At 55.0% G+C, this 27981-nt stretch overlaps 7 protein-coding genes across 7 annotated transcripts; 2 read left to right on the top strand and 5 right to left on the bottom strand.

Annotated features, from left to right (window-relative positions):
- Positions 1-170: 170 nt before the first annotated feature.
- Positions 171-3931, bottom strand: Triagg1_9540 (uncharacterized protein; the record flags this gene model as incomplete). The annotated part of the gene is made up of 2 exons (XM_062904509.1): positions 171-709; positions 763-3931. The coding sequence occupies 2 exons, from the start codon at positions 3929-3931 to the stop codon at positions 171-173; spliced, it is 3708 nt and encodes a 1235-aa protein (XP_062751470.1).
- A 1450-nt stretch (positions 3932-5381) lies between these two features.
- Positions 5382-8264, bottom strand: Triagg1_9539 (uncharacterized protein; the record flags this gene model as incomplete). The annotated part of the gene is made up of 3 exons (XM_062904508.1): positions 5382-6916; positions 6978-8001; positions 8142-8264. The coding sequence occupies 3 exons, from the start codon at positions 8262-8264 to the stop codon at positions 5382-5384; spliced, it is 2682 nt and encodes an 893-aa protein (XP_062751469.1).
- Positions 8265-13212: 4948 nt separating this feature from the next.
- On the bottom strand, positions 13213-15466 carry Triagg1_9538 (uncharacterized protein; the record flags this gene model as incomplete). The annotated part of the gene is made up of 2 exons (XM_062904507.1): positions 13213-14707; positions 14817-15466. The coding sequence occupies 2 exons, from the start codon at positions 15464-15466 to the stop codon at positions 13213-13215; spliced, it is 2145 nt and encodes a 714-aa protein (XP_062751468.1).
- A 2332-nt stretch (positions 15467-17798) lies between these two features.
- Triagg1_9537 (uncharacterized protein) lies at positions 17799-20751 on the top strand (the record flags this gene model as incomplete). Its single annotated transcript, XM_062904506.1, has 3 exons — positions 17799-17994; positions 18050-19829; positions 19893-20751. 3 exons carry the CDS (start codon positions 17799-17801, stop codon positions 20749-20751), a joined length of 2835 nt encoding a protein of 944 aa, XP_062751467.1.
- Positions 20752-20887: 136 nt separating this feature from the next.
- On the bottom strand, positions 20888-21985 carry Triagg1_9536 (uncharacterized protein; the record flags this gene model as incomplete). Its single annotated transcript, XM_062904504.1, has 1 exon — positions 20888-21985. One exon carries the CDS (start codon positions 21983-21985, stop codon positions 20888-20890), a length of 1098 nt encoding a protein of 365 aa, XP_062751466.1.
- A 1820-nt stretch (positions 21986-23805) lies between these two features.
- Positions 23806-26461, top strand: Triagg1_9535 (uncharacterized protein; the record flags this gene model as incomplete). Its single annotated transcript, XM_062904503.1, has 6 exons — positions 23806-23859; positions 24091-24137; positions 24211-24306; positions 24420-24504; positions 24626-26284; positions 26345-26461. 6 exons carry the CDS (start codon positions 23806-23808, stop codon positions 26459-26461), a joined length of 2058 nt encoding a protein of 685 aa, XP_062751465.1.
- A 759-nt stretch (positions 26462-27220) lies between these two features.
- On the bottom strand, positions 27221-27757 carry Triagg1_9534 (uncharacterized protein; the record flags this gene model as incomplete). Its single annotated transcript, XM_062904502.1, has 1 exon — positions 27221-27757. The coding sequence occupies one exon, from the start codon at positions 27755-27757 to the stop codon at positions 27221-27223; it is 537 nt and encodes a 178-aa protein (XP_062751464.1).
- Positions 27758-27981: the final 224 nt, after the last annotated feature.

Genomic DNA, 27981 nt, shown 5'->3' with positions numbered 1-27981 from the left:
AGAGCTTCATTCTTTCATAGAACCCAGCCGAAAAAATCAAAACCAAACTGCATCCAGCTTTAATGCTTTCTAACGCCCGCAATGCTAAAAGGAACAGACCCCACGAGCTCCCCCATCCCTCCATTTCTTGATGAACGGCCCGGTCGTAAAATACATGATGCTCCTCCACATTATTTCTTGTTTAACGCCTTGTGCGTCTCCAACGATTCAGCCAGCGCCTTGGCCATGTCTTTTGTCTTCACCTGGATCATCCAGGTCTCGAGGCCGTCACCGGTGTCATTCGACGTAGTCATTTTCACATACTTCTCATCCGCCTTGTACGATAGATCTGGCAGTACAGAGCGGTTCATCACGACGTTGCCTCTGGGCTCTGCTCGCAAGAGCAAACGCACGGTGTTGGTTTCCTTGTGCTTCAACAGGCGCAGGGATCCAACACCCTTGGTTGCCCAGGGACTCTTGGACTTCTTCTCTTCGCTTTCAGACGTCTCCCCGGCGGGGACAAACTTCAGCACCTTTGCGCGAACCTCGTGTAGGACTTCTTCATCCTTCTCAACACCTTCTGTCAGGCTGATCTGCTCATGCTTCTCGCCCTCTTCGTCGTTTTCAGCAGCAGCGCTGGTGTTCATCTTCAGTTGGGCCGATGGTTCCGGCGTCCCGCCAGCTGGTGTGGTTGCCAAGCTAGAGCCTCCCCCGAGGTTGAATGGAGAGTCTAGACCCGACGCTTTAGCGGGGCGATTTTCCGGTGCGGAAAAGGTGACTTACTTGTCCCGGTGGTCGAGGATCCACCAGCTGGCGGTGCGAGGTTGAACCCGGTGGAAGGCTGGCTCGCTCCAAAGGAGAACATGGAAGTCGATGGTTGACTTGAAGGCCCCGTGGCAGTGAAAGACGGCACGCTGGGAGTTGTGGCCGAGGCGCCGCCAAATAGAGGCGTTGATGTTTGAGAGGGCTGACTTCCGGTGCCGTTGCCAAACTGGAACAATCCAGAGCCTCCAGAGCTACCAGATCCACCTCCTGGCTGAGCGGCAGAACCAAAGGAGAACGCGGGCGCGGGAGCTGATGCCGGAGCCGGGGCTCCACCAGTGTTGCCAGATGAGAAAGGGTTGTTGAAGCTGCCCGTAGAGGCGGGTGCTGCTCCGGATCCAAAGTTGAAGTTGAAGCTGCCACCGTTGCTGTCTCCAGAGCCCGATTGGGCACTTGAGGGAGCAGCGCCAAAGAGAGGAGCCGGAGCAGGGGCAGAGGGCGCTGGGTTACCAAACAAGTTTGATGAACCCGAGCTTGCGCCAGTTGAACCAAAGCTGAACACCGGAGGAGGGGCCGAAGTATCGGTGCCGAGACCAAACTGTTTCTTAGCCGGCGACGCCGCATCCTGCTTCATCGGGCTTCCAGCAAACAAACTGGAAGATGCAGCGGGAGGGGACTTTGGAGCACCAAACAGAGACTTGGCAGCGGCTTGAGAGGTTTCAGTGGGTTTGGGGCCTGCGGACGTGCCAAAGCTGAACAGAGGCGCAGACGCGGGTTGGGTTGCGGCAGAGGGGGAAGGATCCTTCTTAGATGCCACAGAGCTCGAGGCGCCGAAAAGAGAAGTTGCTGGAGCCGATGAAGCAGCGCCAAACAAGCTGGTGGTAGAGGCGGGAGCGGGCGTTGACTGTTCAGGCTCAGAAGTGAAACTGGAATTGTTGGATCCAAACAGGTTGGATGATGTAGATGCGGGAGCTGCAGTACCAAACAAGTTGGTCGAAACAGCGGGAGTGGTCGTTGCAGGAGGAGCTGAAGACGCAGTGCCAAAGAGGCTGGTAGCGGGAGCGGGAGCAGACGCCGCTGCTGGCTTGATGCCAAAGAGAGCTGCAGATGCGCCGGTCAGGGGAGTCGCACTTGTGTCGGAGGTACCAAACAGGCCGTTGCCCTTGGGCTTCTCACTCTCCTTCTTGGGAGCAAAGAGAGCTGAAGTAGGCGCCGAAGGGATTGAAGTCTTGACATCACCAAACAGCTTGGAGGTTGCATCCGAGTTTCCAATGGCGCCAAAGAGACTGGTAGTGGTAGCTGCGGGCTTGGCCGGTTCGGCCGCTGCGGGTTTAAAACCAAACAGTGGCGCGGCGGTGGTGCTGGGTAGAGCAGCCACCTTGGGTTCAGAAAACAGCTTCTTGGCAGGCTGGGAGTCGTTTTCCTTATCAGACTCTCCGCCAGTCACGTCAGTCTCTGAAACGGGAGTGTTGGCCTTGGAGCTCTGGTCTTGCTTAGACACGCCGAAGATGTTGGATGGTGCGGTGCTCTTGGGTGCGAAGATGGAGCCAACGGGAGCAGAAGTTGGTTTACCGAAGAGCGAGCCGTTCTGAGAAGTAGTAGGAGGAGCAGGAGGAGCAAACTTGAGGGGAGTGCTGGTGGGATTCCAGGTCTGGTTCAAGGATGATGCTGGGGGCTTGGCGATGACCTCCTCTACGTTCTCATCAGCCCGAATGGGCTGTCCATCTTGACCCTTGGTAATGCGTTCGAACAGGCTGCGTCCCGGAGTGCTCTCTCGGGTACCTGCAGCACTGGAGACGCCAGTGCCAAAGGTGGTTGACGGCTTAGTGGTAAACAGGTTAGATCCAGCCTGAGGCGAAGCGTCACCAGCGCCGCTAGGTTCGTCGCTCTGACCAGCCTCCTGGCTTTCTTCGATTTCTTCCTCGTTGTCAGACTCGCTTTCGCTCTCAGCATCAGCCTCGATTCCGCTGTTCTTGGCAGAGCTAGCATCGGAAAGGTAGCCAAAGATGTTGCCGTTGCTAACGCCGTTGGCCGGGGGCTTCAAGCTGGTGAAGACTGAGCGAGAGAGTCTGCCGTTGGCGGCATTCTTCTCGGCTGCCTTAACGGGGACAGGGCTTGCAGCCGGCTTGTTGGCAATCTTCTCAAAGAGCGACTTGGCGGAAGAAGAAGGAGTCTTTTGCAGCTTGGCTGGTGACTCTTCAGTGACTGTAGCTTTTCTCTTGTTCTTAATAGGAGCTGGTGTAGCGGCAGTAGGCTCGTCTTCTTCATCTCTGACGGTAGCCCTTCGCTTGACCGCCGAGGCCACATTCTCAGTAGCATCAACAGTCTCCTTGGACAAGTCATCATCAGCCTTGCGCTTCTTGGCAGTCGCTGGCTTGCTTGGGGTGCCATCCAGAGCCTCCTCATCTGCCTCTTCCACGGGATCGGGCAAGCCATGCTCTCGTCGCCATCTCTTAAGAACTTCCTTTGATGGCTTAACGCTCTGGAACTCGTAAAGTCCATATCGCAGCAGGATAATGGACCGACTCTTTTCGAACTCCTTGGCAAAGTTCATAATGTTGAGCTTCCAGCTCTTCTTGGTGAAGATCTCGTTGGCGGCATATTTCAGTCGACGAAGATCGAGAATGCAGAAGAACTGGCGGCGCTGCTCGTCATCGAGGTTTGGAGGGCAGAGATGAGCCAAGAACTGATCGGCGTAGATGGATCCCTTAGAATTCCAGTCCTTTGGAACCTTGTTCGCCAGGACTTCGCCCGTCAGCTCTGGAGGAGGCGATGAGATTCGCATGTTGAACAGCTCCTTGTCTGAGGAGTTAGCAGCCAAGCCGCGCGGCGTCGCGCGAGCAGTGTTCTCGCGATAAACGCGATTCGACATGGGCGTCACGCCAGGAGCAAAAACCTTCTTCATCGTGCTCTGCGGGAGATTGGGAGAGAAGGCGGTGCTTGTCGGAGGGCTCTCGACGGCGGTTGACCTGAAGAGGTTGTTGCGTGACGAGGACACAGGATCCTGGCTCATCGCCTCATCGCGCGTAATCAGCAGCTTGCGCGATGAAGCCGCAGACGTCGACAGGCGCTTGGAATAGGGCGTCGCGACGTAGGTGCGCTTCGCAAAGGGCAGAGGAGGACGTGACTTGGGAGTGCCGTTGGCAACATCCGCGCCGTCGTATTCGCCGGGGAGGGCGAAGGTCACCATGGCGGCGACAGTAGAGAAGACGATAGAGGGGAGGAGAAGATGGAAAAAAGATGACAAGGTGGAGTAGTAATTAGCGACGAGGCGCGATGGTGATATATGTGCTGCGTCGCGTCAGGGTAGGTGGATGAAAACGGCTAAGGGGACAGAAGCGGTAGTCCACAGAGCAGAAGTGGGAGGCGAAAAAAAAAATGGAAAGAAAAAAAAATAACACGCCGTCAAAGGGCCAAGCACTCGCAGCGAGCACAAAGGCGATTCACCGCAAGAAAAAGAGAGAGAGAGAGCGGGAAACGGAACAAATAAAATCAGGGGCTCGTCAACTGTCGTCGCGATGCAGCGCTGATGCAGTTGGTGGCATCCAGCCCTGGCCGTTGCTGAGAGTTGACACGACAACCCGCGACGGTGTTTGAAAGAGTCGAGTCGAGTCGAGTGATGGCCCGCAGCTTGTTTTGGCGGCACCTGCGCAGAGGGAAGAAAAAAACGAGGGACGGAGCAGCGCGGCAAGGGGTGATACCTTAGGTTATAGGGAAGAATAGCGGCAGGACAGGGATTGAGGGAGCAGGTTTGGGGGGGTCCGCTTTTTCTCTGCGCCCCTCCCTCCGCTCCAGGTTATGGTCATGTATGCCTGGTTCGGCCTGAGGCGAGAAGAATGGAACAGAGGTACTCGTACGGAGGAGGCGATGGAGGCCTTGGCAGCCTTAGGTAAGCCGGCGCCTCCAGCTGTCTTCCACTGGAAGCTGTCAGTTGATGCTGCTGCTGCTGCACGCAGGTGATCCGGTGACTGCCGCGGCCGAGGTCACTGCTACCGCGGCGCTACCAACCAGGCCAAGGCACCACACCATCGCCGCCGCACCTCTCGGGCGTGCCTTTGCCCATTTAACGTCACCATGTCAGAATTTTCTTGCTCACACATCGCGGCTCCAGCCAATCAAGCCGCCCGACTGCAAAGACGGAGCACAAGTACTCATCTGGTACCCCGTACCGAGCACCACCCACCCAGCTGTGAAAAAGGAAGAAAAAAACAGAAAAAAACAGGCAAAGACGCCTAACAAGGGCGACCTCACATCACGAGAGGGCGCAGGAGCAGAAGCCAAGACAAACAAAGGAAAAAGGAAAGGGGAAAAAAGGAAAGAAAAAACAGAGAGAAAAGAAAAGTAAACCAATACTGGTAGTTAACAATAACAGTCAATAATAGCGTCCTATTCCTAATCAAATCCTACAATTACTTAGATAGAAATCAAACGAGAGTGGTGCCAGACTCGTCCCGCAGGCCTACAGAACCAGGAGTTCAGGGCAAGGCGACTACCAGCGAAAATGAATCCCGAATAAGACGGGGTGGAGAAAAGTACAGTACTGTGGCCCATTTGGTAGGGAAGAAAGGAAAAAAGAAACGCACGCCAAAGATCCCAGATTTCCGTTACAAAATTTCTTGCTCATAAAAAAAAACCATCCCCTACTTGCTGTTCTTGCGATCCTCGAGATATTCTTCATCAGAGGCATCCAAGATGTCATACTCTTCGTCGGTCATGAAGCCATCGTCGGATCCATCCCACTCGTACTCCTCGCCACTGGCAGTCTGAGCATCGGTCTCGGGAGCTCCAGAGACGGACTCGGTCTGGATCTCTCCGTGAATGCTAGAGTGAGGTGACTCCTTGTCAAGCTTAGGGAAGATCATGACGCTGCCGGTCTGGGCATCTTCTTCCTTCTTGGGCTCCTCGACCATGGTCACAGGTAGGACCTCGGGCGGCGGCATGCGCACGCTGACGTCGCACCAGAGGCGGTGGCCGAACTTGAATCCCTCAGGAGTAGTCAGACGCCAGTAGGAGATGATCTGACCAGCGCGGGCGGGAGTGCGCAGCAGCACGGTGAAGGGGAACTCGCTGCCGGGGGCAAGCGGGGCGTAGCAGACCGTCGACTCCGATGCCGACACAAGCTCTGAGATGCCAGCGGGGTGGGCAGAGTCAACATGGCCCATGTAGTCGCCGCCAACAAACTTGACGGAGCATCCAGCAGGCCAGGTAGCGGTACCCTCATTGCGAAGCACCCATGTCTGCTCAAAGACGTGGTTGGGCGGCATGATTGTGCCGTCAGAGACGGAGTCGCGAATGAAGACGGCCCGGAGGTCGTGCTCATTGACTGATGGAGCGGGCTCAACAGCCTTTTCCTCCTCAACCTCCTCCTTGATCTCGGGGGTAGGCTCCTGCTTGACCTCGACCATCTTGATCCCAGCCTCAGCCTCGGGCTCTTGCTTAACCTCGATCTCTTCAGTCTCGGGCTCAGACTTGACATCAACAACGGTTGACTCGGGAATGACGGCCTGGATAGGACTCAAGGTCGGAACCTCGGAAGGCTTGGAGACATTCTTGGCGCGGTCGCCCATAGGAGGCATGCGCTTTCCATCCTGGTGCTCGCCAGTGGTGGTAACACTGACATGGCGAACAGGTGTCTTGAACTTGATGAGAGGGTGGGTCTTGTTGTGCTCATTGGCAGGGTTGGCCTCGCAGCTTGCGCAGAAATCAAGGTCGTGGCAGACTGCGCACTTGTAGCGCACGCCTCTGATGTAAGTAGGATAGCCCTGAGTGTTGGAGCACAGGGGCCCATCACAGCAGATACCCATGTGCACCGGCTGAGCAGCCGCACAGGCGTGGAGGTCTGCAAGAGGCTCATAGATGGGCGCGAAGCGGTGGTTGGCATGGACAAACGCAGCGTTGGGAATGCAGTCGGAGCAGTAATCCCAGTCTGGGCAGTCAAGGCACTTGTGGCGGACACCGGTGATGTACTTGTCACAGCCGTCACAGATGGCGTGGTGCGCCTGGTTGCGGCCAGCGCCCATTCTCACAGTGATGTGATCTGGCATCTTGGTGCCTGCAACAGCAGGAACAAAGGGATGGCTGGGGTGGTGGCCGTGGCCATCCTTGGCGAAGCATGCTTGGCAGAGATCGAAGTCCTCACAAGTCGCGCAGTGGAGGAACTCCCATTCAGGAAGCTCTGTACATCGTTAATTAGTTTGGCATGTTTCATGAATGCAGGGAGATTCGTCCAGACATACCTTGAACACAGCAGTTGCATGTTCGCATGGTGCCCATGCAGGACCACCTGGAAGATGGAGCGGCCACGAACGGAGCGAGAGGAGTAACGAAGAAGGGACTGGCATTGACAAATTCCAACGGCTGCTGAAGGGTAGGTTGCTCAGAGGCCTTCTTCTTCTCCTTCTTCACCTTCTTCTCCTTCTCGGGATTCTCAATTGATGGGATAATAGAGGCCTCCTGAGCGGGGCTCTCGGTCTGCTTCTTGGCTTGGGCCTTGGGCTCAATTTTTTCGGTGCTGCTGGCAACGAGCTGGCCGTCAACCATCGTCCGCTTGATGAGCCAGTGGTTGTCGTCATAGCAGCTGACGGCCTGGTCAACGCAAGCTTGGCAGAGATCGAAGTCGCCGTCATCGCAGGTCTGGCAGTGGTAGTGGACGTCTGAAACAGTCTTTTCACAGTTGTTGCAGCAGACGGCAAATGGGGCGGGAGCAATGACATGATGCGACTGCGTGGCGGGAGCACAGTAGTCCTCGAACGAAGAGTATATTGACTGAGGGTCGAAAGGAGCAGACTGAGCGAAGTTTGCCGGTAGCTGCTGAGCAACGGGCTCCTCAGTCTCCTCAACCTTGGCCACCTCGGGTGTGTCGAGCTGGATAGACGAAGAGGTGCGAAGAGGCAATTCAACTCCGGAGAGCAGGGTGATTGAAGACGGGGCCGCAGACGGCACCGACATCTCCGTAGCAGGCTCGGCCGTTGACGATGATTCGTCACTCTCGGTAGGGGTAATCTTTTCGGTGGACTCGTAGGTCTCTGCTACGGACGCTTCGGGTTCGTCCTCCACTGTGACCGGCTTTGGTGCAGTCTTTGGCTGCAGCTCGGGAACAAAAACGCGCAGTTTCAACTTTGACTTGGCTTTGGCGGCTCTGTACAGTTGCTTGTAGACCGGCAGGTTGTTGGAGTCGAGAACAACAAAGTTGCCAGCCGAGTCGGAGTAGCGTTCGATGATGACCTGGGTCTCAAGTGGAATGTGGAGGAAGTGTCGGACCTGAACATGAGTGTCAACATCTGTCAGAAAGTCTCCGTGGGATTCAAATGAGGCGCCTGATGTACGGCATGGATGCGTCGTCGAAAAATTGACGACGATTGGGGAAGAAGAAACGATGAAAGTTTGATGGAAGCACGTACGTTGGCTTCGAGAATCTGAGGCACCATGTCGCGCAGCGGCATCTTGACGCGGCGAGTGGTATTCTCGAAGGTCACCTTGAGGGTGACCATGGTCTCAGGGACAAGCTGGGGGGCGGAAGCCATGATGGGCAGCCTGTCGTGATGAACGATGCCGTGTTAGCAAGGTGCAGCACAATTAGGACAGTGACGAAGCGGTGGGCGACCGGGAGAGCGAACTCACGCGATAACAACTTTCCCCCGTTGGCCGATGCTATCGAGAGCTGGCTGCTCGGTATATAAACACGGGCGATGAAGGACAGATGGCAATATTTGAGGCAGTGTGAGGCGATGTGATGCTTTTTGTGTGGAGAAGGAAAATGGGAGATGATTGAAGAGGAGAGAAAGAAGAGGAGAGATGACGATTGCGTGGTTGGGAAGAGAAGCTCCAGGCTGACTGGGGTTGGTACTAAGGCGAGCCGGAAACTGGAGAGTTTGGCGCAAAGTACCAGATACCTGCGGCAGGTACTTTGCGGCTACATGACTGTGAAGTGACGCAGACCCGGCTCTGGCTCTGGCACTGGCTCTGGCACACCGACAGGGAGGCGATGAGGCAACACTGATTTGACCATTTGGCGGTGGGGCCCACGGCGAGTCACGGCGAATGCACAGCGACCCGGAGCACTCAGCCAGCGTCGCAGCCACTGAGCGCTCAGGTACCGCGACGGTAGTAGGTACAGTACCCGCAGGCATCTGAGGTGCAGCAGCACTGAGCGCTGGTGCAGCGGGTGCTCAGTGGGCCAGGACAGTGGATGTGAACTAGCTCCAGGACGGCACAGTGCGGGCAGCGACAAGTGCGGAGAAGGTCGGCGCGTAAGCCGCAGCGCACACACGGTGCATTACGCACCTGGATTTACTGTCTGCGCCCTGGAGGGTTCAATGGCGGAATGAATCCCTGCCCTGCCCCGAGCTGGGGGGACTGCCAGAGGTGGGTTCATGGCGGCCAATGGCAACACGGGGCGAAGGGTATTCCAGCACCAAGGCGGTCAAGCGCAGATTGCACGATGCACGATAACGCCAGGAAGAAGAAGGGCAGCCGGTGAAATGAAGCCTGTGCTGTCTCAGAGCGCTGCATCACATGTGTGCCGCCTTTGGGGGGGGGGGGGGGGGGCTCGCATCCTTTGACCTCTCTGGCTCTGGTATCAAAATCAAAACAAAACCAGTGGCTGTCATTTGCGGCAAACCTTCATGTTGGGTAACATGAGAGGGAGACAAAGGCGGCTTCAGCCTACGGTATCCTCGGCTCATACATTCCCAAGCCCCGAGCTATGTACATACTACAAGAACGAGCACGCAGGCTGCCACTGGGACCGACAGCAGGCAACTCAAAATCTCATGGGACTAGCCAGACATCAAAGTCTCGCATCATGGGACTAGCCGAGCTCACTACGGCCGTGCTTGTTGGCCACTGCCAGAGGCCAGAGCCAGAGCCAATGGCGCTGCCACTGCAAGCTTAGCTGGCTCCGGATGCCTGGACGGCTCGCCACTCCCACAAGCAATTGGCTGCGGATGAGGCGAGGAGACGCGACACAGAAAACGCCCAGGCTGCAGAGGAGCCACGCCAGCTTCTCTCCCTCGTCCCGTCCATCCACACTGTCCTGGTACTCGATACTCGAGCATCCCTTGCATTTGCCTTGCCTTGCCTTGGCGACCGACCCCTCTCAGGCGACGGCGACTACGTGGAACTATTACTAGCCAGCTGCCACCATCCCAAAGACAGCGCTGCGGGATAAGGTTGTGTTAGCGATGCCGGTCCCGGTTTCAGGGCTTGCCGATTCGTGCTCGATCGGCCGCCACGGCACCTTCGCAGGCAGGCAGAGCTTGTGCAAAGGCCGATTACGACACACTCGGGGGGCCTCTGGGCTTGCAGCTCGCTCGGGAGAACAAGAGCAAGATCCCATGGTACGGCGTCGTGGCGGCCGAGATTGCCTGACGCTGCAAAAGTCAAAGCAAGAATGTGGCAAGGCAAACAAAACACCACAAACTGCAGCTATCCCGAGACCCGATGCTACTACTGTACGTGCCTTGTTCGGTGAGCTCTGTCTGGTCAGGTACCTCCACTGCCTGCTCAAGTACCCGATACTTGGGGTGCTCTGCTCTTACATTCGAGGATAACACCCGACTACTAATACTACTAGATACTACTAAGTAGTAATAATGGCCGGGCCTGTCGCCATAGCGCGATACGAGTACGTGAAGCAATTGGATCGATGCGACCTCTGCTTGTCTGGCTCCGCTCGGTGCGCGTGATGTGCCGAATGCGGCAACATATCGTGTCACCGAGCCGAGCATGTCGGAGCATCCCAAACAGGCTCCAGCATTGATTGGTGGTCATTGGGAGGGACACGACAGGCCGTGGATTGCACAGACGAGCAGCTGTCGATGGATTACTCTCTCAGCACAAAAAGACCAGACTCGACTGCATAATCCCATGGGCAAAACAGGCTCCAATTCACACGGGCCGAGAGGGAAGCCACATCCACCCATCACCGGCGTTGTTGGTGAGGGAGAGACGTCTGAGTTACACCCAAGGTTTCCATGGCTTCAACACAATGTCTCACTTTTAGCCTTTGAGGCCAAGCATCAATGCGGTACGTGAGATTGCTAGCTCGATGCGCAGCCTGAAGCTTGGTGCCGCTGCCTCTCTCTCTCTCTGTCTCTCTCTTCTTCTTCTTTTTGCTTCTTTTACATACCTGGTACTCATGCCGCAACTGCATCCCTTGCATTGTCATCACCATTCGTAGAGATCTTAGTGGACGCCTATTACGCTCCCTTGCGTCCTGCTCTCCCTGTCTGTCAGCAGGCTCTTTGCTTAGGTACATAGCACCCCGAAGTGCATCCATCCTCATAGGTAGATGGGAAGAAGCTTCTACTTTGGCTTGTATACTTGACTTAGCCCCGGCATTCATCGGGTGAGAGAGAGAGGCGGGTCGAAGAAAGATTGCATTGATGCCCATTGTACATACGTGCTCCGTAGGTATAATCCAAGCGCAGGCTGCTATTTCTCGGGGCTAGATTCGACCTACTCTCCAACCGTGTCCTTAACAATCACATAAAGCAAGTAGAGGCCTTGTAGGACCCTGAAAACCCCTCTATCTTCTAGGCGCTAGGTATACAGCAAGGCATAATCACGCGATGAAACTTTTAGAGAAACAGCCCTCCATATTCCAGCCCACGGACCGTCCGGGAGGGCTCCAATTGTAGGATCCATTGATATCGAGTCCGCCTTGCAAACCTGACAGCGTAAAAAATTCCACCTTCTCGAAATCTCAACCACAGCCGCATTTGCCCAAAGGAAAAAAGAAGGAAAGGAAAGAGAAGCAAAGAGAAGTATTGCTCGTTGACTTCTCGGTCTACGTCGGCATTCACGCAAGAGCTTGCATACCGGTGGACGGGGTACAAAAGCGTGAGAAAAGCAAGCCAAAGATATTCATTAAAACCTACTATCCCGGCCGATGTTATAAGTTATCGGTGAAAAGAATCAATAAAAGGCAAGGGGCTTTCTGCCTTGTTATAGAGCTCAAATAGCTTAAGTTCTGATCAAACCTCAACGTATACTTCCATGTCCTTCCGTCGCAATCCCAACTTACCTATACCCCAAGCATTCACTTCAGAATACCTATAAAACGAAACCCATTCATCCAACTCGGCAAAATCTAAATACTTCGTTCCTTTATAATCCTTTATTACACTGCACCTACAGTACTTCTCATAGGTAGTCCCTTCATTTCGTTCATCTACCTTCTTCCGCTTAACTTTTACCCCCAGCAAATCGGGGCTACCCTGATTGCATTTTCGGCAAGCTGCGCCTATCACGGCGAGGGGCGTCAGCACATCTCGGAGCTCTTGGGGATGACGATACAGAAGGAAATAGAGTGTTGGTCAAAATAGTAGAGGAAATGTAACCTGAAATGAGAGACCAGCTGTTCCTCCAAATATGCAAGAAAGATGCGCAATCACATGAAAGACGCACAGGTATCTACCTAGGTGGCTCAAATCCATAACCACCCAAGTACCCACGGGATTGTATAAATGGCCTTGGTATTAAAAAGAACCTCTTATGTAGCTCAAGCTATCTCTACACAGCCGAGATGGTTTAAGCCAACTAAGAACTTGATTTAACACTTGAGGTTATCAGCTACTTGCATAGCTTCTACGTTATAGCACCGACCGGCGTTCAAAGCGCACCATTCACTCATTCTTCACCAAAACATTCACCATTGAGCATGAAAAAAAAGGGCGGCTCGCTCAATAAAATATATGCAAATGAAGCTCAAAAAAAGAGAGTAGACACAAAGATATTCCACAGATTGCAACTCCAATTCCCGCACATTTAAAGCTACTGCATAATTTGCCTCCAAACACCGCTAAACGCCGCTGCCATGAACAGCACAAGGAATCAAACCCGAAGTTACAAGACATCCGGGCTAACAAAGGTAAAAAGACGCAATGAAGCCGCTACAGAATCGCTCCCAGCTACCCATGCGCTTCTTCCCCTTTAGCTCAGACCGAAAAAAGAGAAAAAGGTCATCCCGCAAGACGTTTTTCCATCCCTCCGCATATGGCCATCGATTGTTGACCGTGATGACGATAACTTCGACCAACACGAATGAATGCCGCAGCAAGCATCTTTCAACGTCCAACGTCCAACCTCCAATACTTATTTTTTGTTTTCAAGAAAAAAAAGTCCATTTCCCCAGTACATTCGCACAAACAAAGAAGTAAAAGGCCACCCCAGGGTTCCCAGCTGGCCATCCCAGGATACGCATGATAAAAATAATCAATATCAGACGTTGAAAAAAAGTGGAAAAAAAAAGTTCATGATTTTGAGCACCCAACCACCCGAACCGCGAAAATGGATAAGAATGATGCGTAGAACCCAGCCCGTGACACCAAAGGGAAAGGGAATCAACAAGAAGTGCAGGAGAAGGAGTGAGATGTTTAGGGTCTGCAATAGGGTTATTAAAAGTCGATGGGCACTGAGAAGCCAATCATGATGCCAGCGTCGGTGTCACATCCACCACGCGAATCAACGCTATTGTGAGTAATAGACCATGCCCGGTGCGGGCTGAGGGTAGTAGAAGCCGTCGGGGCTGGGAGTCACCATCCCACCCATTCCCATCACGCTAGGCTGATATGGCTGTGAGGTAGCGTACGGCGGGTAAGGGTTTACCGACGGTAGCTGAGAAGCATCATAATAGTAAACCATGCCATTGACTTCCTGGGCCACGAGGTTTGTATTGGGGGGTGCTGGTGGCCCCGTCACGTTGACACCTGGCTGCTCCGCTGGATTCTGAGGTGTATAGCTTCCAGGCATGCCCGGCTGTCCCTGGGGGATGAATGGAGGCGCGGTGACAGCAGAGGCGGGCATGCTTGGGCCAGAGTAGCCGTGCGGATAGTAGTATCCCTGTTGAGGGTGAGGCTGGTACTGCTGGCCGCCATAGTAGGCCGTTTGACCATACGTGTTGGGCTGGAACGGTGCGGCATGTATAGCCCGCTCTGGGATTTGGGACAGAGGCGTGCCCGTCGAGACATGGGTTGAGTATGAGGGCCGGCGCGCATGAGAGTCCTGGAACCCGTTTGCCATCTGCATGGGAACTTGCTGGTGGAAGGCTTGCTGGAAGGCCGGGCCATTCTGCGTCATGGATGGCGATTCGATGCCCGCGACGGAAATGTTCTTCTGAGGGCGAGGCTGGTGCATTGGGATCGATGCCGGGAAGTTCTCCTGGAAGTTGGGCTTCTGCGGAAGAGGGTGCGTTTGTGGCTGGGGCATGTCGACGATCGAAGCCTCCTGTCCGGCCATCAACATTGGGTCCGGTTGGCCTGCTGGCATCTCAACTCCAAGAGGCGGCATATTGAATGTTTGCGGAGCCGGAGGTAGACGGACCACAGGTCTGGTATCGGCCTGTGGTGCGGGGCGGGAGATGATGGACCCGGTAGGCGAAAATATCGCCTCCCTATCGTGCACCACGATGGATGACCGCCTGCTGACGGCAGCACTGGGGGAGTATATGCTTCCACCGTAGTAGCTGCCACCGAATATGCTGGTCCTCCGCGAAAAGCCACCCACGGAACCCCATGCAGACCGGGGCTTACCTCTAAGTCGCTGCTGGTTGGGGCGTAATGCACGAGGGATGAAGGTGAACGATCGGTCCGAGGCGGGGAAGATGTATCTCGGAGGATGGTTCGGCAGCGAGATACGCACCGGCTTGTCCCTGCGCAGGGGCGGGCGGTGATCGGGCAGCTTCGTGTACTGCTTGACCGGGAAGCCAGGAAACACCTTGGAGATGGCCACCGCAGGCAGAATGACGCGGACTTGAGCATTGCCGATGTGTTTCTCAGTCGACAAGGTTCTGTTGATGGGAGTAGCACTGGGCTCGCACGTGGGGATGAAGCCATTGCCGTTAGGCGGTCCCTCCTCGTGAGGTGCTTGCCGAGGGCGACGTGGGATCACGTCTGCGACAGTCTCGTGCATGTCGTGCGTCCAGGGGGAGTTTGTGGTCGGATCGGCGGGGTGGTGCAGCTGGCTACTACATAGTAATTCGACGTTAGTAGATGAGGCAAAGAGGGATAGGTGGGGATAGAGAAAGAGCTCGAAGAAACAGCAATCATGGCGACGGCAGAGACGATGTGACTTACTTCATTGGAGCATAAGGGCCCCCGATGCCACCGCGACCACCACCTCTGCCCCGACCTCTCCCAAACGGCCTGAACCCATTCGCGGCCGGCCCCGGATGCCGATGATCATGCATGAAGAAGGAGCCCCGGTTGGGCACAAAGGCCGGGTCCTCGTCCCTCCGGCGCTTGTAATCCTCGTGCTCCTGTCGGCGTCGATTGCCTGGCTGCCCAGGCTGAGACCGCACGGCAGACGAGGAGCTGACAATGACGGGAGCAGAGGGCGACTTGGGTGGCGAAGGCGTCGCCTCGTCGAACTGCAGCTCCTGTGCAGAGTCCGGCCGATCCGCAATGGACAGGCCATGAAGCATCAACTCGGTATCCGACACAGACTTGTTGCCATCTCCCTGAGCACCAGCCCTGGCGGCTCGGTGGCCGGGCCCCTTTGCGGTGCCGTTGGCAGACTTCCGCGCGTTGGGTGAGGTGGGTGACGCCTCGTCGATGTTGCTGGTGTCGCTATCATCAGCACCATCGTGGTCGTCGGAGATGACGGAGCCCTCGGTCAGGGAGTCGTCGTCTAGCTCCAGCGTCTCCGGACGGCCCTCATCGTCGCCCTCGTCCTCGACTCGGCGTCGTTGGCCGATGAGCTTTCTGCGTCGGGGGGCAGCGGCCATGACGGGGGCTGTTAGTTGGCGGCTTCAGCGAGACGATTAGACGGCGGACGAATGGGGCTCGTCGGGGACGGAGAGAGGGGCGAGCGATGGATCGGGGAGACCATGCAGCGGCGGGTGGTGGGCGAGGACAGAGGGCAAGTCGGAGGAGATTGAACAACAAAGGGCCGCAAGGAGGAGTGAGGAGCCCAACCCGTCCTGCGGTGCTAGACACGAAGAGAAAGGCAAAGAAGCACGATGCCCACGAGCAAACAAATCTCGACGGGCCGGACCAGACAAGGGGGTTCAAGAAGGGGCAAGAGATGAAAGAAAGACAAGAAGAAGGCGGGCAGCGGTCCTCGGGCGCCTCGTTGATGATCCAGGGGGCCGGGACGGCGAATGAAGAGAGGTCGTGATGGTGGTTTCCAAGGACAGAAAGCGGAAGATTTGACGCCAGGCCCTAGAAAAAGTGCTGGTGCTTGGCCTGTGAAGTGGTGAGGTGAGGTGGTGGACGCTTAGCCCAATCCAGGCTCGCTGCCCCCCTCCCAGCCATGTAGCTTTTGCGCACAGGCTGGGTGCGAAGTGACTTGCCCTGGCTGCAGCAGGCCCTCCAGGCCCTGGCGCTCCCCTTTCAGCGTCATGGGCCAAGGCCAAACAAAGCTGCCGCTTCGGCTCTTGAATGAGGTTCCGGCTAGGTACCGTGTGATAGTGCAAACATGTTCTGGCGTATGCAAACAGCTAGCGGAGACTACTCCTTTTCGACTTTGGGCGCCCCCAAACAAATGCCAGCAGTCACCACGACCGCCAGATCTGTCAAAATGGGCGATCGCAGCAAATGGGATGCAGCCAGCCATCTGCCCATGTCATGACTGCAAGAGCCTCTTTCTTGCTGCTTTGCCGTGACCCATCATCAGCCTGTGCTGCTTATTCTAGGGGTCGACACCACGTCAATCAATCAATCACCTGCAATCAAATCAAACCAACCGCCGCCGCCGCCGCCGTGCCACCACTCATATAGCATGGGTGACGGCCACCATCACGATCACGCCGGCCTCTGGCTCTGTTTCTCATGCTCACAGCCAGGCACGGATGCATGCGTTTGAATGGGCATTGCGTAGGCGAGTTTCGGTCGGATCATGTCGTCCTGCCAGCGTCGCAACCCCTCACTGGCCTGCTTATGCAATTGGCGACGTGCAAACTGCAGATGAGGTCCACAAGTGGCATCAAGCAAGCTCGTCCTGTTGGCCACCAAGGCCGCAAACGCCGACTGGTGCTCGGGATGCATTGCTGCCTGTCCGTCAGTTGATGCAAATGGCTCTCATGGCTGCTGACGGGCAGACGGAGCTACCCCACGGGTTTTCTGGGCCGCGGACTGAGTGGTTGGATGCTCGACAGCTCCAGAATGGCTGTTGGAGTTGTTCGTCTCGTTCTTTGTTGTTGTACTGTACTGTACTGTACTGTACTGTAGAGCATCAGCAGATGGATCCCTGCAGGTGCCATTGCTGGCCAACCACGGCGGCAATGCCCCTCTGCATCTCACTAAGCTAATCCGAAGCACAGCAGAGAGATGACGCCGTTTGATCTCACGCAGGCGGTAGCTCGCTTGGATTGTGCTCTGTACTGCAGCAGTGACCAGCTCGGGTGGAATATAATCCCGACACTTGTTCAAAGTGATGTGTCTGTACGAGCATGACTTGCTGATGCACCTTCAGGGAGGCCCGCCATAGGTCCAGTGGAGGAGTCGGCGGGCCATGATTGCATGTAGTCGAGATGCTCTAGAAATAGAAACGCGGTTGGAGAATGTGGGAGGTGGTTCTCCTCTTGCTAGGGGTCCATGTGTCACTTGGAACCTTGCGGATATACTTGGTAGAGCATCCGGCTTAAAGGCACCAAGGTTTCAGTAAGGTTGCGGAAGATGACGCCAACGTCGAAAAGCCTTGATAGCATCGAATCCATGTAGCGTGTATCAATCAATAATGCCATCAGTGGTTGATGTACTCCATCGATCATCGGAGTCCCCCATAAGCCCCCGTTGTTCTCTCAGTCTCTGGTTGGACAGCGCATCCACGTTTGCTACAGTACGCCGCCTAAACAGCACTAACAGGTAACTCGTAGCTCTAGGGGGGTTTGCGGCTTCTGGGCGCAGGCGGATGTACCTCGATGTATGTGTAATTGATGACGTTGAACTTTGCTTCACTACAACTTCATTATTCGCCCTCGATTCAACATCACCCCCAATGGCTTCCTCCTACCCGTCCTTGTAGCCACGAGCCCCCCGGCTCTTGACTCCTTGACCGACTTCCGGCATTTCCTCTAGTTCTCGGAGTTTCCTGCGGTGAGACACAGACCCCGCACGATGCCGGGTCTTGCGCGCAAGGTCTTGATCTTTGCCGCTGTCGACGGCCTCATCATCCAGCCATTGTCTTCCAAGGGACAGAAGCCATTCCAGCCTGCGAGGGTCAAGTATGGCGATGCGTCGGTGTCGGCGGCCCGCGACCAGGCCCCTGATTCGGCAAAGCCCGATTCGTGGTTTGAAGCGCTCGGCGTCATTGGTGAGTCCCGGGCAGGCGTCGAACGTGATGTGATGGCGTGTTAAACAGTCGCCAGGATTGATTACGGTGTCGCGGTTGACGTACCTGGTGACGATTACGCGCCGAGAACAGGTTGCCCAGGTGTTTGGGTTGCCCATCTATGTCGTCACTCAAGTGGCCGTGACGCCGTGCTCGTCGCAGAGTGATGCCGAGGAATCGGTGCGCAAGACGGCACGTCTTTTGCGTACCGAGTCGTCCAACAGCGTGAATAACGATGAAGATGGCAGCAGTGACGAGGACGGAGAGATGCCAATTCCGACTCCTGATGAGGAGGTCGACGACGAGGTTGTCGACAAAGGAGACGTCCCGCCAGACCCCAAGAGCAGCGTTGCCGAAGACGTGATCCGGAGACGGGGCAGCTATGGGAGATTTGCACAGCGCTGGTTTAGTCGAAGCGGGTGGACAGTCGACCAGAGAAGGACTATGGGGATGAGCAACTCGCCAACGTCCACGCCGCCCCTTGCGCCATCGGCATCACAGACCCCGGTGGTCAGTCTCGCCAGCCTACAGGAAGCGGATGAGAGTCTCTTGGCCCCGGCATCTACTCTCCTACCGAAGCTGCTTCGAACCGTCCAAATACTGTTTGGCTCATCACGTAGTTTTTACTTTTCCTATGACCTGGATATAACGCGCAGTCCGAGTGACGGTGCCTCGATTGTCAACCCCAACGGCTCCCTCTATGAGCAGGTCAAGAAGACATTCTTTTGGAACCGGCATATTATTCAACCCTTTATAGATGCCGGACAAGATGCCTTGACCCTACCTCTGATGCAGGGCTTTGTCGGCCAGAGAACCTTTGTGGCGGATTCTCAGCCTCCCCAAGTAGATGACCCCGGAGCAGACTCCATGGAGCTCAAAGATCTCTCGCCCCCGCCATCTGCCCCGGGCTCGCCGCCTCCAGGCACGGCGAGGCATTCTTTAGAGCTGCGTCCTACTGAAAAGAGCTACCTCATCACCCTCATATCGCGACGATCAACTAAGAGGGCTGGTCTGCGATATCTCCGGCGCGGCATTGACGAGGGTGGTTATACGGCCAACTTTGTCGAGACAGAGCAGGTCCTTTCATCTCCTGCATGGGATGCCTCTTCCCCAGTGTATTCGTTTACTCAGATAAGAGGCAGCATTCCACTCTTCTTTACCCAGACTGCCTACGCGCTCAAGCCCGTGCCCATTTTGCAGCACTCTGAGGACGCAAACTACAATGCCGCCAAGCAACATTTCGAAAGGCTCTCGGCATCTTACGGCGCGGTACAGATTGTCAATCTTGTCGAGAAACGTGGAGTTGAGGGCCCTATTGGGACGCAATATCAAAATACGATGGCGCGCATCAACGATGGGCTCGATGACAAGGCAAAGATTCCATTTGAGTGGTTTGACTTTCACCACGCCTGTCGTGGCATGAAGTTTGAAAACGTGAGCCATCTGTTGTCCACATTGAAAGATCAATTAGAGACGCTGGGCAGCACGGTCAAGAACAATGGTCAGCTGGTCCGCAAGCAACAAGGTGTCCTTAGGACAAATTGCATGGACTGCCTGGACCGAACAAACGTCTGCCAGAGCTCTTTTGCAAAACACTTGCTAGATTTACAACTGAAGGAACAAGGCATAGACATGAGTGCGCAGATAGACCAAGAGACGGCCTGGTTTAATACTCTCTGGGCTGACAACGGCGATGCCGTTTCAAAGCAGTACGCCTCTACCTCCGCTATGAAAGGTGACTATACGAGGACAAGAAAGAGGGATTACAGGGGAGCACTGAATGATCTCGGCATATCTCTAACACGTCTCTATACTGGGTGAGTTTCTTCTTCTGCTTCCTTCCAAGCCCAGCGGCTGGCTAATCGTCATCTCCCCTTTAGCATGGTCAACGACTACTTCAGCCAAGCTGCCATAGACTTTTTGCTCGGAAATGTCAGTGCCAAAGTATTTGAAGAATTCGAGATGGACATGATGACCAAGGATCCGGCTGTTTCCGTGGAAAGAATGCGGGAGCGTGCCGTGGAGCTGTGCCAGAAGCGAGTCGTGGCAGACGTCAATGAAGAATTCCACGGCGGCTGGGTCTTGATTAGTCCCAACGCCGCCAACATTCTCAAATCGTGGCCAATGGAGGAAACTGTCCTTCTCCTGACCGATGCTGCGCTGTACTTTTGCCGCTTTGACTGGGATCTGGAAAAGGTATCGTCGTTTGAAAGAGTTACCCTCGCCAGCATCACGAATGTCAAAATCGGCACTTACATCACCTCAACCATCTCGCAGGCGCACATGAACGAGACGAGGAACGTAGGCTTCGTGGTGTCGTATCAACCGGGCAAAAGCGATGTGCGGAGGAGGAACACTCGTACACTGTCGACTAAAGACGCACCGAAGTTCACGGCTACTGGTGAGCCTGTTCCCGCACCAACTAGCTTCGCTGGCCTTTTCTCCGGAGCAAACGCCCCCAAGGAGCCTGCCATTCGCAAACTCGCATTCAAGGCGCCATACGCCGATTCTTCAATGCCGGCAAGCGGGGCCGGGCCGCGGCAAACGGAGATGCAGATCATCGACACGATATGCTCAGAGATTGAGCGCCTTGCTTTCGAGCGGCAGCAGGTCAAGGAAGGGGGAGAGCGAAAGAAGCTGGTGGAAAAGGGCGATATTATTTCGCTGGATACGGCGAGACGCAGTACCGGGCTACTCGAGCAGCTAGGCCACTCGCTGAAGAAGCTGGTGTGGGCATAGATAGATACCTAGTAGATGGATATCCCTAACGAGAGGACCTGATATGGCTTTTTTTTTTTTTTATACATGGCAACTCAAGGGCAGATTTTATCAACTATAGCTTTCTTTCTTTGTAACATGCTCTCCTAATAGAATTTCATTGAGTTGGGGACGTACTCCTCCTCTGATATAGATGCATCTGGTAACGCATGTTTTCTAGTTGAATGGGGTAAGAGAGGCCTTCTGGTAAGCGGAACCATGTCGAGTCGTGCGACTCAATCTTTTCCCACTCGTAGCCCGCAGACGGTGCACGAGGATCAATAAGAGTGTGATCAAGCAGCCACTGCATGGGGTATCGCTTCTGTTCTTTCCCCACGGCGGCTTCTGAGTAACTGCCCGGGCTGTCCACGACAAGGAGCATGCTCCCGTCCGGCATGACCTCGCCGAGCAGCTTCAAGAATTTTGTCGTTTTCCCGATGCCTCCGTTGGTGTAGAGTTCGTTCAACGTAAACATGAGCGTTACGGCGAGAGGATCGCGGCCGAGCAGCGAAGACAGCGCCTCCTTGTCCAAAGCTAGGATGTCGCATTGGGAGAATGTCGTCTCGAGCTGGGTTTGCTCGAGGAGAGGCGTGTTTGCGGCCTTGATGGCTGCGGAGGCGTATTTGGAAAGGAGAGGCGGCGAAGTGATGTGATTTTGCAGAAGGGCGACGACGCGTGTCCAGGGGGCGGCGTCTAGGAGAGTGAGGTGGCCGGAGGAGTCTGTTTGGTGGAGGAGGGAGGCGAAGGCGATTTGTTCGGCTGCGCAGCCGCCGATGCAGAGCATTTTGATTGATTTGCGGGGGTTTGAACCTAAAGTTTTGATGTTGGCTGGTTCTGGGCTGTTTCCATCGTCGTTGTTGTTGGCAGGAGGAGGGGATGAGAGGGCCATCTCGTCAAAGTGGTGGGCGATGGTTTGGAAGATGGACGAGTAGCAGAGGGCTCTGGTAGGACTCCATCTTGCAGCGTATGCCTGAAGATTCTCCTCTGTTCCAAAGGCGGCGTCGAATTCCCGGTTGAAGAGGGCTTGTTTTATGGATTGGAGGCGGGCTGTGAAGTCGTCGTATGAGAGGACGGGGTTGAAGGCATCTGAAAAGAGCTTGAGGATGCGCTGCTGATGGATGAGGATTTGGGGGTCGACGGGGGGGATGGGGTCAGCGGCCGGTGCTTGTTTGTCTTTTTTGGATGGATTCTTTTTAGGGGCTTGTTTTTTAACCATTGTTTATATGTTGTTGTTGTGATGGAATGCTTGGTTGAATGAGATGGGGGATTTGATGGATGAAAAATTGAGTTTGTCACGGAAAGTGGGTAAATCGATGTAGGTACTCGTACATGGCGCTGGTAGGCCTCACTTCAGAAATGAGTGTATTGTAATTCAATTCATTTCTCTCTCTTCCATCTTACGCCAATATACAGCAATGATTTAAAAAAAAAACAGAAGCTCTCAGTAAATTCCATCAACACGGTAGATGGCAAACCCCATCTTCACTGTGATTCATTCGCTCGCATTGGTGGTGCCGACTCATGCTTACATACGAACTTATTCATCAAATGCTTATTGCTAGTCCTCCGTAGTTCCAGAGCAATAAATAGCCTGAAATGCTTTTTCTTTTTGACTTTCAGCCCCGTCTCAGAGAAATCGATCCGGCCAGCGCCGCTTTACGCGCAGCTTCCGGGATGCTAGATCGGCTATTGGAATAGCGCCAGGTGTCTGAGTTGACTTGTCTGATTGGTGGACTCGATGAACGATTGCTTAGGAAACGCTCCAAGGCCGCTTATAAAGGCCAAGGATTTTGCTGCAGGCGACGCGGATAGGCATCGAGATCAAGGATAGCCTATCGTGTGTGTGGATGGACTCGGCACAACTCACGTCTGAAGGCACAGGTAGTTGCATTGGCGGCTTGCCCGGGTTTGGAGACGTTGGCTTGGCTCAGGTTCAAGGTTGTTTCACGAGGGTCAGAGATGGAGTGATTTGTCTGGGAGCCTGTAGCCACCCATCCGCCCATCCGCTTGTGCCTCGTCTGTGAGATTTGAGGCGACGATAAGGCAGGCCCATCAGCAGCCGCTACGTCAGAGGCCGGGCCGAAACGGAGTATCCGAATGCAGGAAGCCGTTGCAAAAGAAAAGGCACAATGAATGGAATGGCTTCAAATGTCTGCTGCTGTCAGGGCGGTTAGTATGTACAGTAGAGTCTCCGCTCTTTGTTGCGGGAATGGAGCGTTTTGCCCGGTGGATAGGGATTGCGTCAAGCGGGCGGTAGATCATGTTGCCTCTCAAAGACGGTTTGTCTGTACTGTAAGCAGCGTGCATGCTACCCATGAGTGTAGAGGTACTAAGGTAGTAAAGTTCCTCATAAGGGTTCCTCATAAAGGTTCCTCGTAAAGGTTCCTCGCAGAAATTGATTGCATATTTACAGGGGGGCCGCAAGTCACAAGGAAGCCCCTTGGTGAGCACAGGGGTTTTTTCTTTTTTTTTTTTCCTTTGCCTTGAGAATCATCCATTGAAAAATCCTGTAAGAAACATGGAACACACACGCACACAGTAAGAGGGCGAATCGGCAAGCCGCAACAAGCTACGAGTACGGGCGGGCTTCGCAGTAGCGGAAACGGGCCCCGCTGGAACTTGCGCTCCGATTGCCATTTGCCGTTTGCCTGGCTGCGCTGCCCCGGGGCTCCAGTAGGGCGGCATCAGAGTGGCTCGTGGAGAGGGGCTACGGGAACTTGGTGCTTGGGAGCTCTAGCTGGAGAGGTTAGAGGGGCCGATAGAGCAGAGGGTTCATTCGTTAGGGGAGCATGGAATGGCCTGAGCTAAGCATCCCCTAATACGTGACATAACACTTGACGGATTTGATTAACCCCTCAACAAATTGAAAGGTTCCAGCAAGGTTAGGTTCCCTTCCCTCAACGCCCGTGACTACTAAGCTTTATATGCTGCCCTCCTCCCATCCACGCCCCGTCTCGTCCGTTCCTCTCTCTCCATATTCTCAATTATCTTTGATACCCGATTTCTTCTATAGCGCAGATCCGACCATTCGCAATCATGGGCTACACAGAGGTTGACCAGAAGGCCATCAACACCATCCGCCTGCTCGCGGTATGTTTTTTTATGTTTCTCCCCCTTGCTTTTTTACCCCGCCATTGCCCCTCCATTGCGAGAACTTTGGGCTGGGAAATTCTGGTTACGCCCGACGACAGTGGGAGGCTGCGAGGCGCCCAAGGAGGAACGCACTCGCGAAAAGGACGGGAAAAAAAAGTGCAAAGAAAGACAGACGAGAGAGGCAGGACAAAGATGGAGAGCATTGACTGACGTGCTTCGCGATTCCAGGTTGATGCGACCTTCAAGAGCAACTCGGGACATCCCGGTGCCCCCATGTGAGTCTGCCCACGCTTCGTGACGCGAAGCTCCGCTCCCGCCACTTCCGCCCTGCTAACGGTGATATCGCAGGGGCATGGCTCCCATTGCACACGTTCTCTGGGACAAGTTCCTGAGGTTCAACCCCAAGAACCCCGATTGGCTGAACCGTGACCGATTTGTTCTCTCGTGAGTGCTGTCGCCATCCCGCCCCTCCCTCTGAAGGGAATAGAGGAGAGAGAGAGGTCCCCGCGCTGCGAATCGCGAGACTAACAGGTGCTTTTTGTTTTGCCCCCATCTAGCAACGGCCACGGCTGCATGCTCCAGTATGCTCTGCTTCACCTGTTCGGCTACGCCCTGACCATCGATGACCTGAAGGCCTTCCGAGTAAGTTTGCGCCAAGCTCCGAACTGAACAAGAGAACAAGAAAAAAACCTCAATTAGCCTAGCCTATGCAAAAGAGGCTAGGATATGTCGAGCAGCACTAACTCGTGTCTTCTACCTACAGACTGTTGACAGCATCACCCCTGGCCATCCCGAGGCTCACGATACTCCCGGTATCGAGGTTACCACCGGCCCTCTGGGTCAGGGTATCTGCAATGCTGTTGGTCTGGCCATGGCCCAGGCTCACACTGCCGCTACCTTCAACAAGCCCGGCTTCAACCTGGTTGACAACTACACCTACTGCTTCCTCGGTGATGGCTGCTTGATGGAGGGTGTCTCTGGCGAGGCCTCTTCCCTGGCTGGCCACCTCCAGCTCGGCAACCTCATCTGCATCTACGATGACAACCACATCTCCATTGACGGTGACACCAACGTTGCCTTCACCGAGGATGTTGCCAAGCGCTACGAGGCCTACGGCTGGCACGTCGAGGTCGTCGATAACGGCGACCACGACCTCGAGGCCATGGAGGCCGCCATCAAGAAGTGCCAGGCCGTCAAGGACAAGCCTTCAATCATCAAGCTGCGAACCACCATCGGTTTCGGCTCCCTCCAGGAGGGCACCCACGGTGTCCACGGCTCCCCCCTCAAGACCGACGACATCAAGCAGCTCAAGACCAAGTTCGGCTTCAACCCCGAGGAGAGCTTCGTCGTCCCCAAGGAGGTCGCCGAGCTCTACGGCAGACACTCCTCTGAGGGTGCCGCCAAGGAGGAGGAGTGGAACAAACTGTTCGCTCAGTACGCTGAGAAGTACCCCGCCGAGCACGCTGACCTCACTCGCCGCCTGAAGGGCGAGCTGCCCGAGGGCTGGGAGAAGAGCCTGCCCGTCTACAGCACCAGCGACGCTGCCATTGCCAGCCGAAAGCTGTCCGAGACCGTCCTCAGCAAGGTCCAGACCATCCTCCCCGAGCTTCAGGGTGGCTCTGCCGATCTGACTGGCTCCAATCTGACCCGCTGGAAGGAGGCCGTCGACTTCCAGCCCCCTGCCACCGGCCTCGGCGACTACTCCGGACGATACATCCGATACGGTGTCCGCGAGCACGGTATGGGCGCCATCATGAACGGTCTGGCCGCCTACGGAACCATCATCCCCTATGGTGGTACTTTCCTCAACTTCGTCTCCTACGCTGCCGGTGCCGTCCGTCTGTCCGCCCTGTCCCGCGTCCGAGTCATCTGGGTCGCCACCCACGACTCCATCGGTCTGGGCGAGGACGGTCCTACTCACCAGCCTATCGAGACTCTGGCTCACTTCCGTGCCCTCCCCAACTGCATGGTGTGGCGCCCCGCTGACGGCAACGAGACCAGCGCTGCCTACTACATTGCCCTGACCTCCAAGCACACCCCCAGCATCATTGCCCTGTCTCGTCAGAACCTGCCCCAGCTCGAGGGCTCCATCATCGAGAAGGCCATCAAGGGTGGATACGTCCTGCAGGAGGTCGAGGGTGCCCAGATCACCCTGGTCTCTACCGGTTCCGAGGTTTCCATTGTCGTGGATGCCGCCAAGGTTCTCTTGGAGAAGCACAACGTCAAGGCTCGCATCGTCTCTATCCCTTGCTTCGAGGTGTTCGATGCCCAGTCCAAGGAGTACAGACTCTCCGTCCTGCCCGACGGCGTCCCCTCTCTGTCCATTGAGGTGATGAGCACCATGGGCTGGGAGCGCTACACTCACGAGCAGTTTGGCCTCAACCGATTCGGTGCCTCTGGTGCCTACAAGGATGTCTACAAGGTACGTTGGAGCAAAAAGAAGAAGAAAAGTAAGAAACAGCCTGCTAACCCATCGCTATAGAAGTTCGAGTTCACCCCCGAGGGTATCACCAAGCGTGCTCTCCTGACCATCGACTTCTGGAAGGACGTCCCCAACGTTCGCTCTCCCATCAACCGTGCTTTCCAGCAGCTCATTTAAATTTTTCGGCAGATGCAATTAAAACAACTCTTCTATAAAAATTTAAATCATACAAAAAACATGTGGAAAGAAAACGCCGGTTGCCCTGAAAAAAAGGAGGGAAACATGATTTCACGTATTGACGACTGTACTGAGGAGATTAAAGGAAACGTTCGATTTCCTTCTTTTAAATATCGTAAATAGATGAAATGAAAAAAAAAATTGAACAAAATGAGTATGAAGATGAAAAAGTCAATTGCCTATGATAACCCTGTTTTTAAACGCCAGTGGAGCCAACGTGGTAGCTAAATCTCCTGTATGCTATAACCCGACTCTGACTCTGCGTAGATGAAGATTTGGAGAGAACAAGTAGGAAAATATAAAATATAGAATAACAAAAGAAAAAAAAACAGGTAAAAAAAGAGCGACCCAGCCATCTTTCTCATTAACGCGCGTGTATACTCGTCCTTTTTTTTCTCTTCTCTGCGCCGCGCTGCCCAAAAAATGCTGTCATCTTTCCCTCCCATGTATTATTTCGCTCGAATGCAGCCGCTGGCCTCGGCTGCACTTGTTCGGACTCCATTCTCTTTTGAGCTGTTATAAAAGCCGACTCCGCCTGGTTCGGTGTCGAGCTTTGTCGCTGGTAGAGATGGGGAGATGGGCTATATATATATATATACCATCCATGGTGTCTCGTTTCACTTCTCTTTGTTGATTATTGCTATTATTGCTGCTAGATGTATATGGCAGCGAGAGCCGTCTGAGGGTTGTTGCCGGGGCTCACTCGGGGGTGCTCCTCCCGTCGGTGTCCTGCTCGAGTCCCTGAGCCGCCCACTCCTTTTGAAACTCGCGGCCGATGCGCTCCAGCCTGGCAGCAGCGCGGCGGGCCTCCCCCGCATCGTCTGACGAGGCGGCGACGACAACGCCGATGAGGACGGGGGCAACGGCGTCGTCGCCGGTCCTGGCCGTTGCGTCGTCGGGATCGGCGTCGGCGTCGGCATCATGGTCGTGGTCGTGGCCGTGGCCGTGCTTGTATTTGGAGACGGACTCGGACTCGGGGTGGCCGCCGCCTGACTCGCGGGGGTCGAGGTAGGACTGCAGGACCACGGCGCCGGAGTCGGGGTACTCGACCATGATGCGCTGAGGGCGGCCGAGGTTGGCGCGCTGGGCGGTGGTCTGGGAGGTGATGGCGCTCGAGGTGAGGGAGGTGAGGGACTCGAGATGGGTGGGCGAGGAGGAGGATGTGATGAGCGGGGTGAGGGTGAGGTCGGTGAGGTGAAGGGAGAGGGTAGGATGTTGTGACGGGAGACTGGACATGGTGAAGGAGTCTTTTTTTGCTTTGCTTTGCTTGTCCAAGGATGCTGGGGGGTCGATGTCTGTATCTAATAGGGAGATCTTTGCTGCGCTGTCCCTCCTGATTTGGTTTGTATAGGTAATTTTTTTTTTTTTGAACTGTTTCCCCCCTCTGTTATTGTAGTTCCCGCTTCCGCAGCGACATGGGACGGCGAACACGCTCGGGATTGGTTGGCGAAGGTGGTGAT

The sequence above is a fragment of the Trichoderma aggressivum genome (assembly GCF_033847375.1).
Source record: "Trichoderma aggressivum f. europaeum strain CBS 100526 chromosome Unknown scaffold_055, whole genome shotgun sequence".
Classification (NCBI taxonomy): domain Eukaryota; kingdom Fungi; phylum Ascomycota; class Sordariomycetes; order Hypocreales; family Hypocreaceae; genus Trichoderma; species Trichoderma aggressivum.
This window is presented reverse-complemented; position numbering and strand designations above follow the sequence as displayed.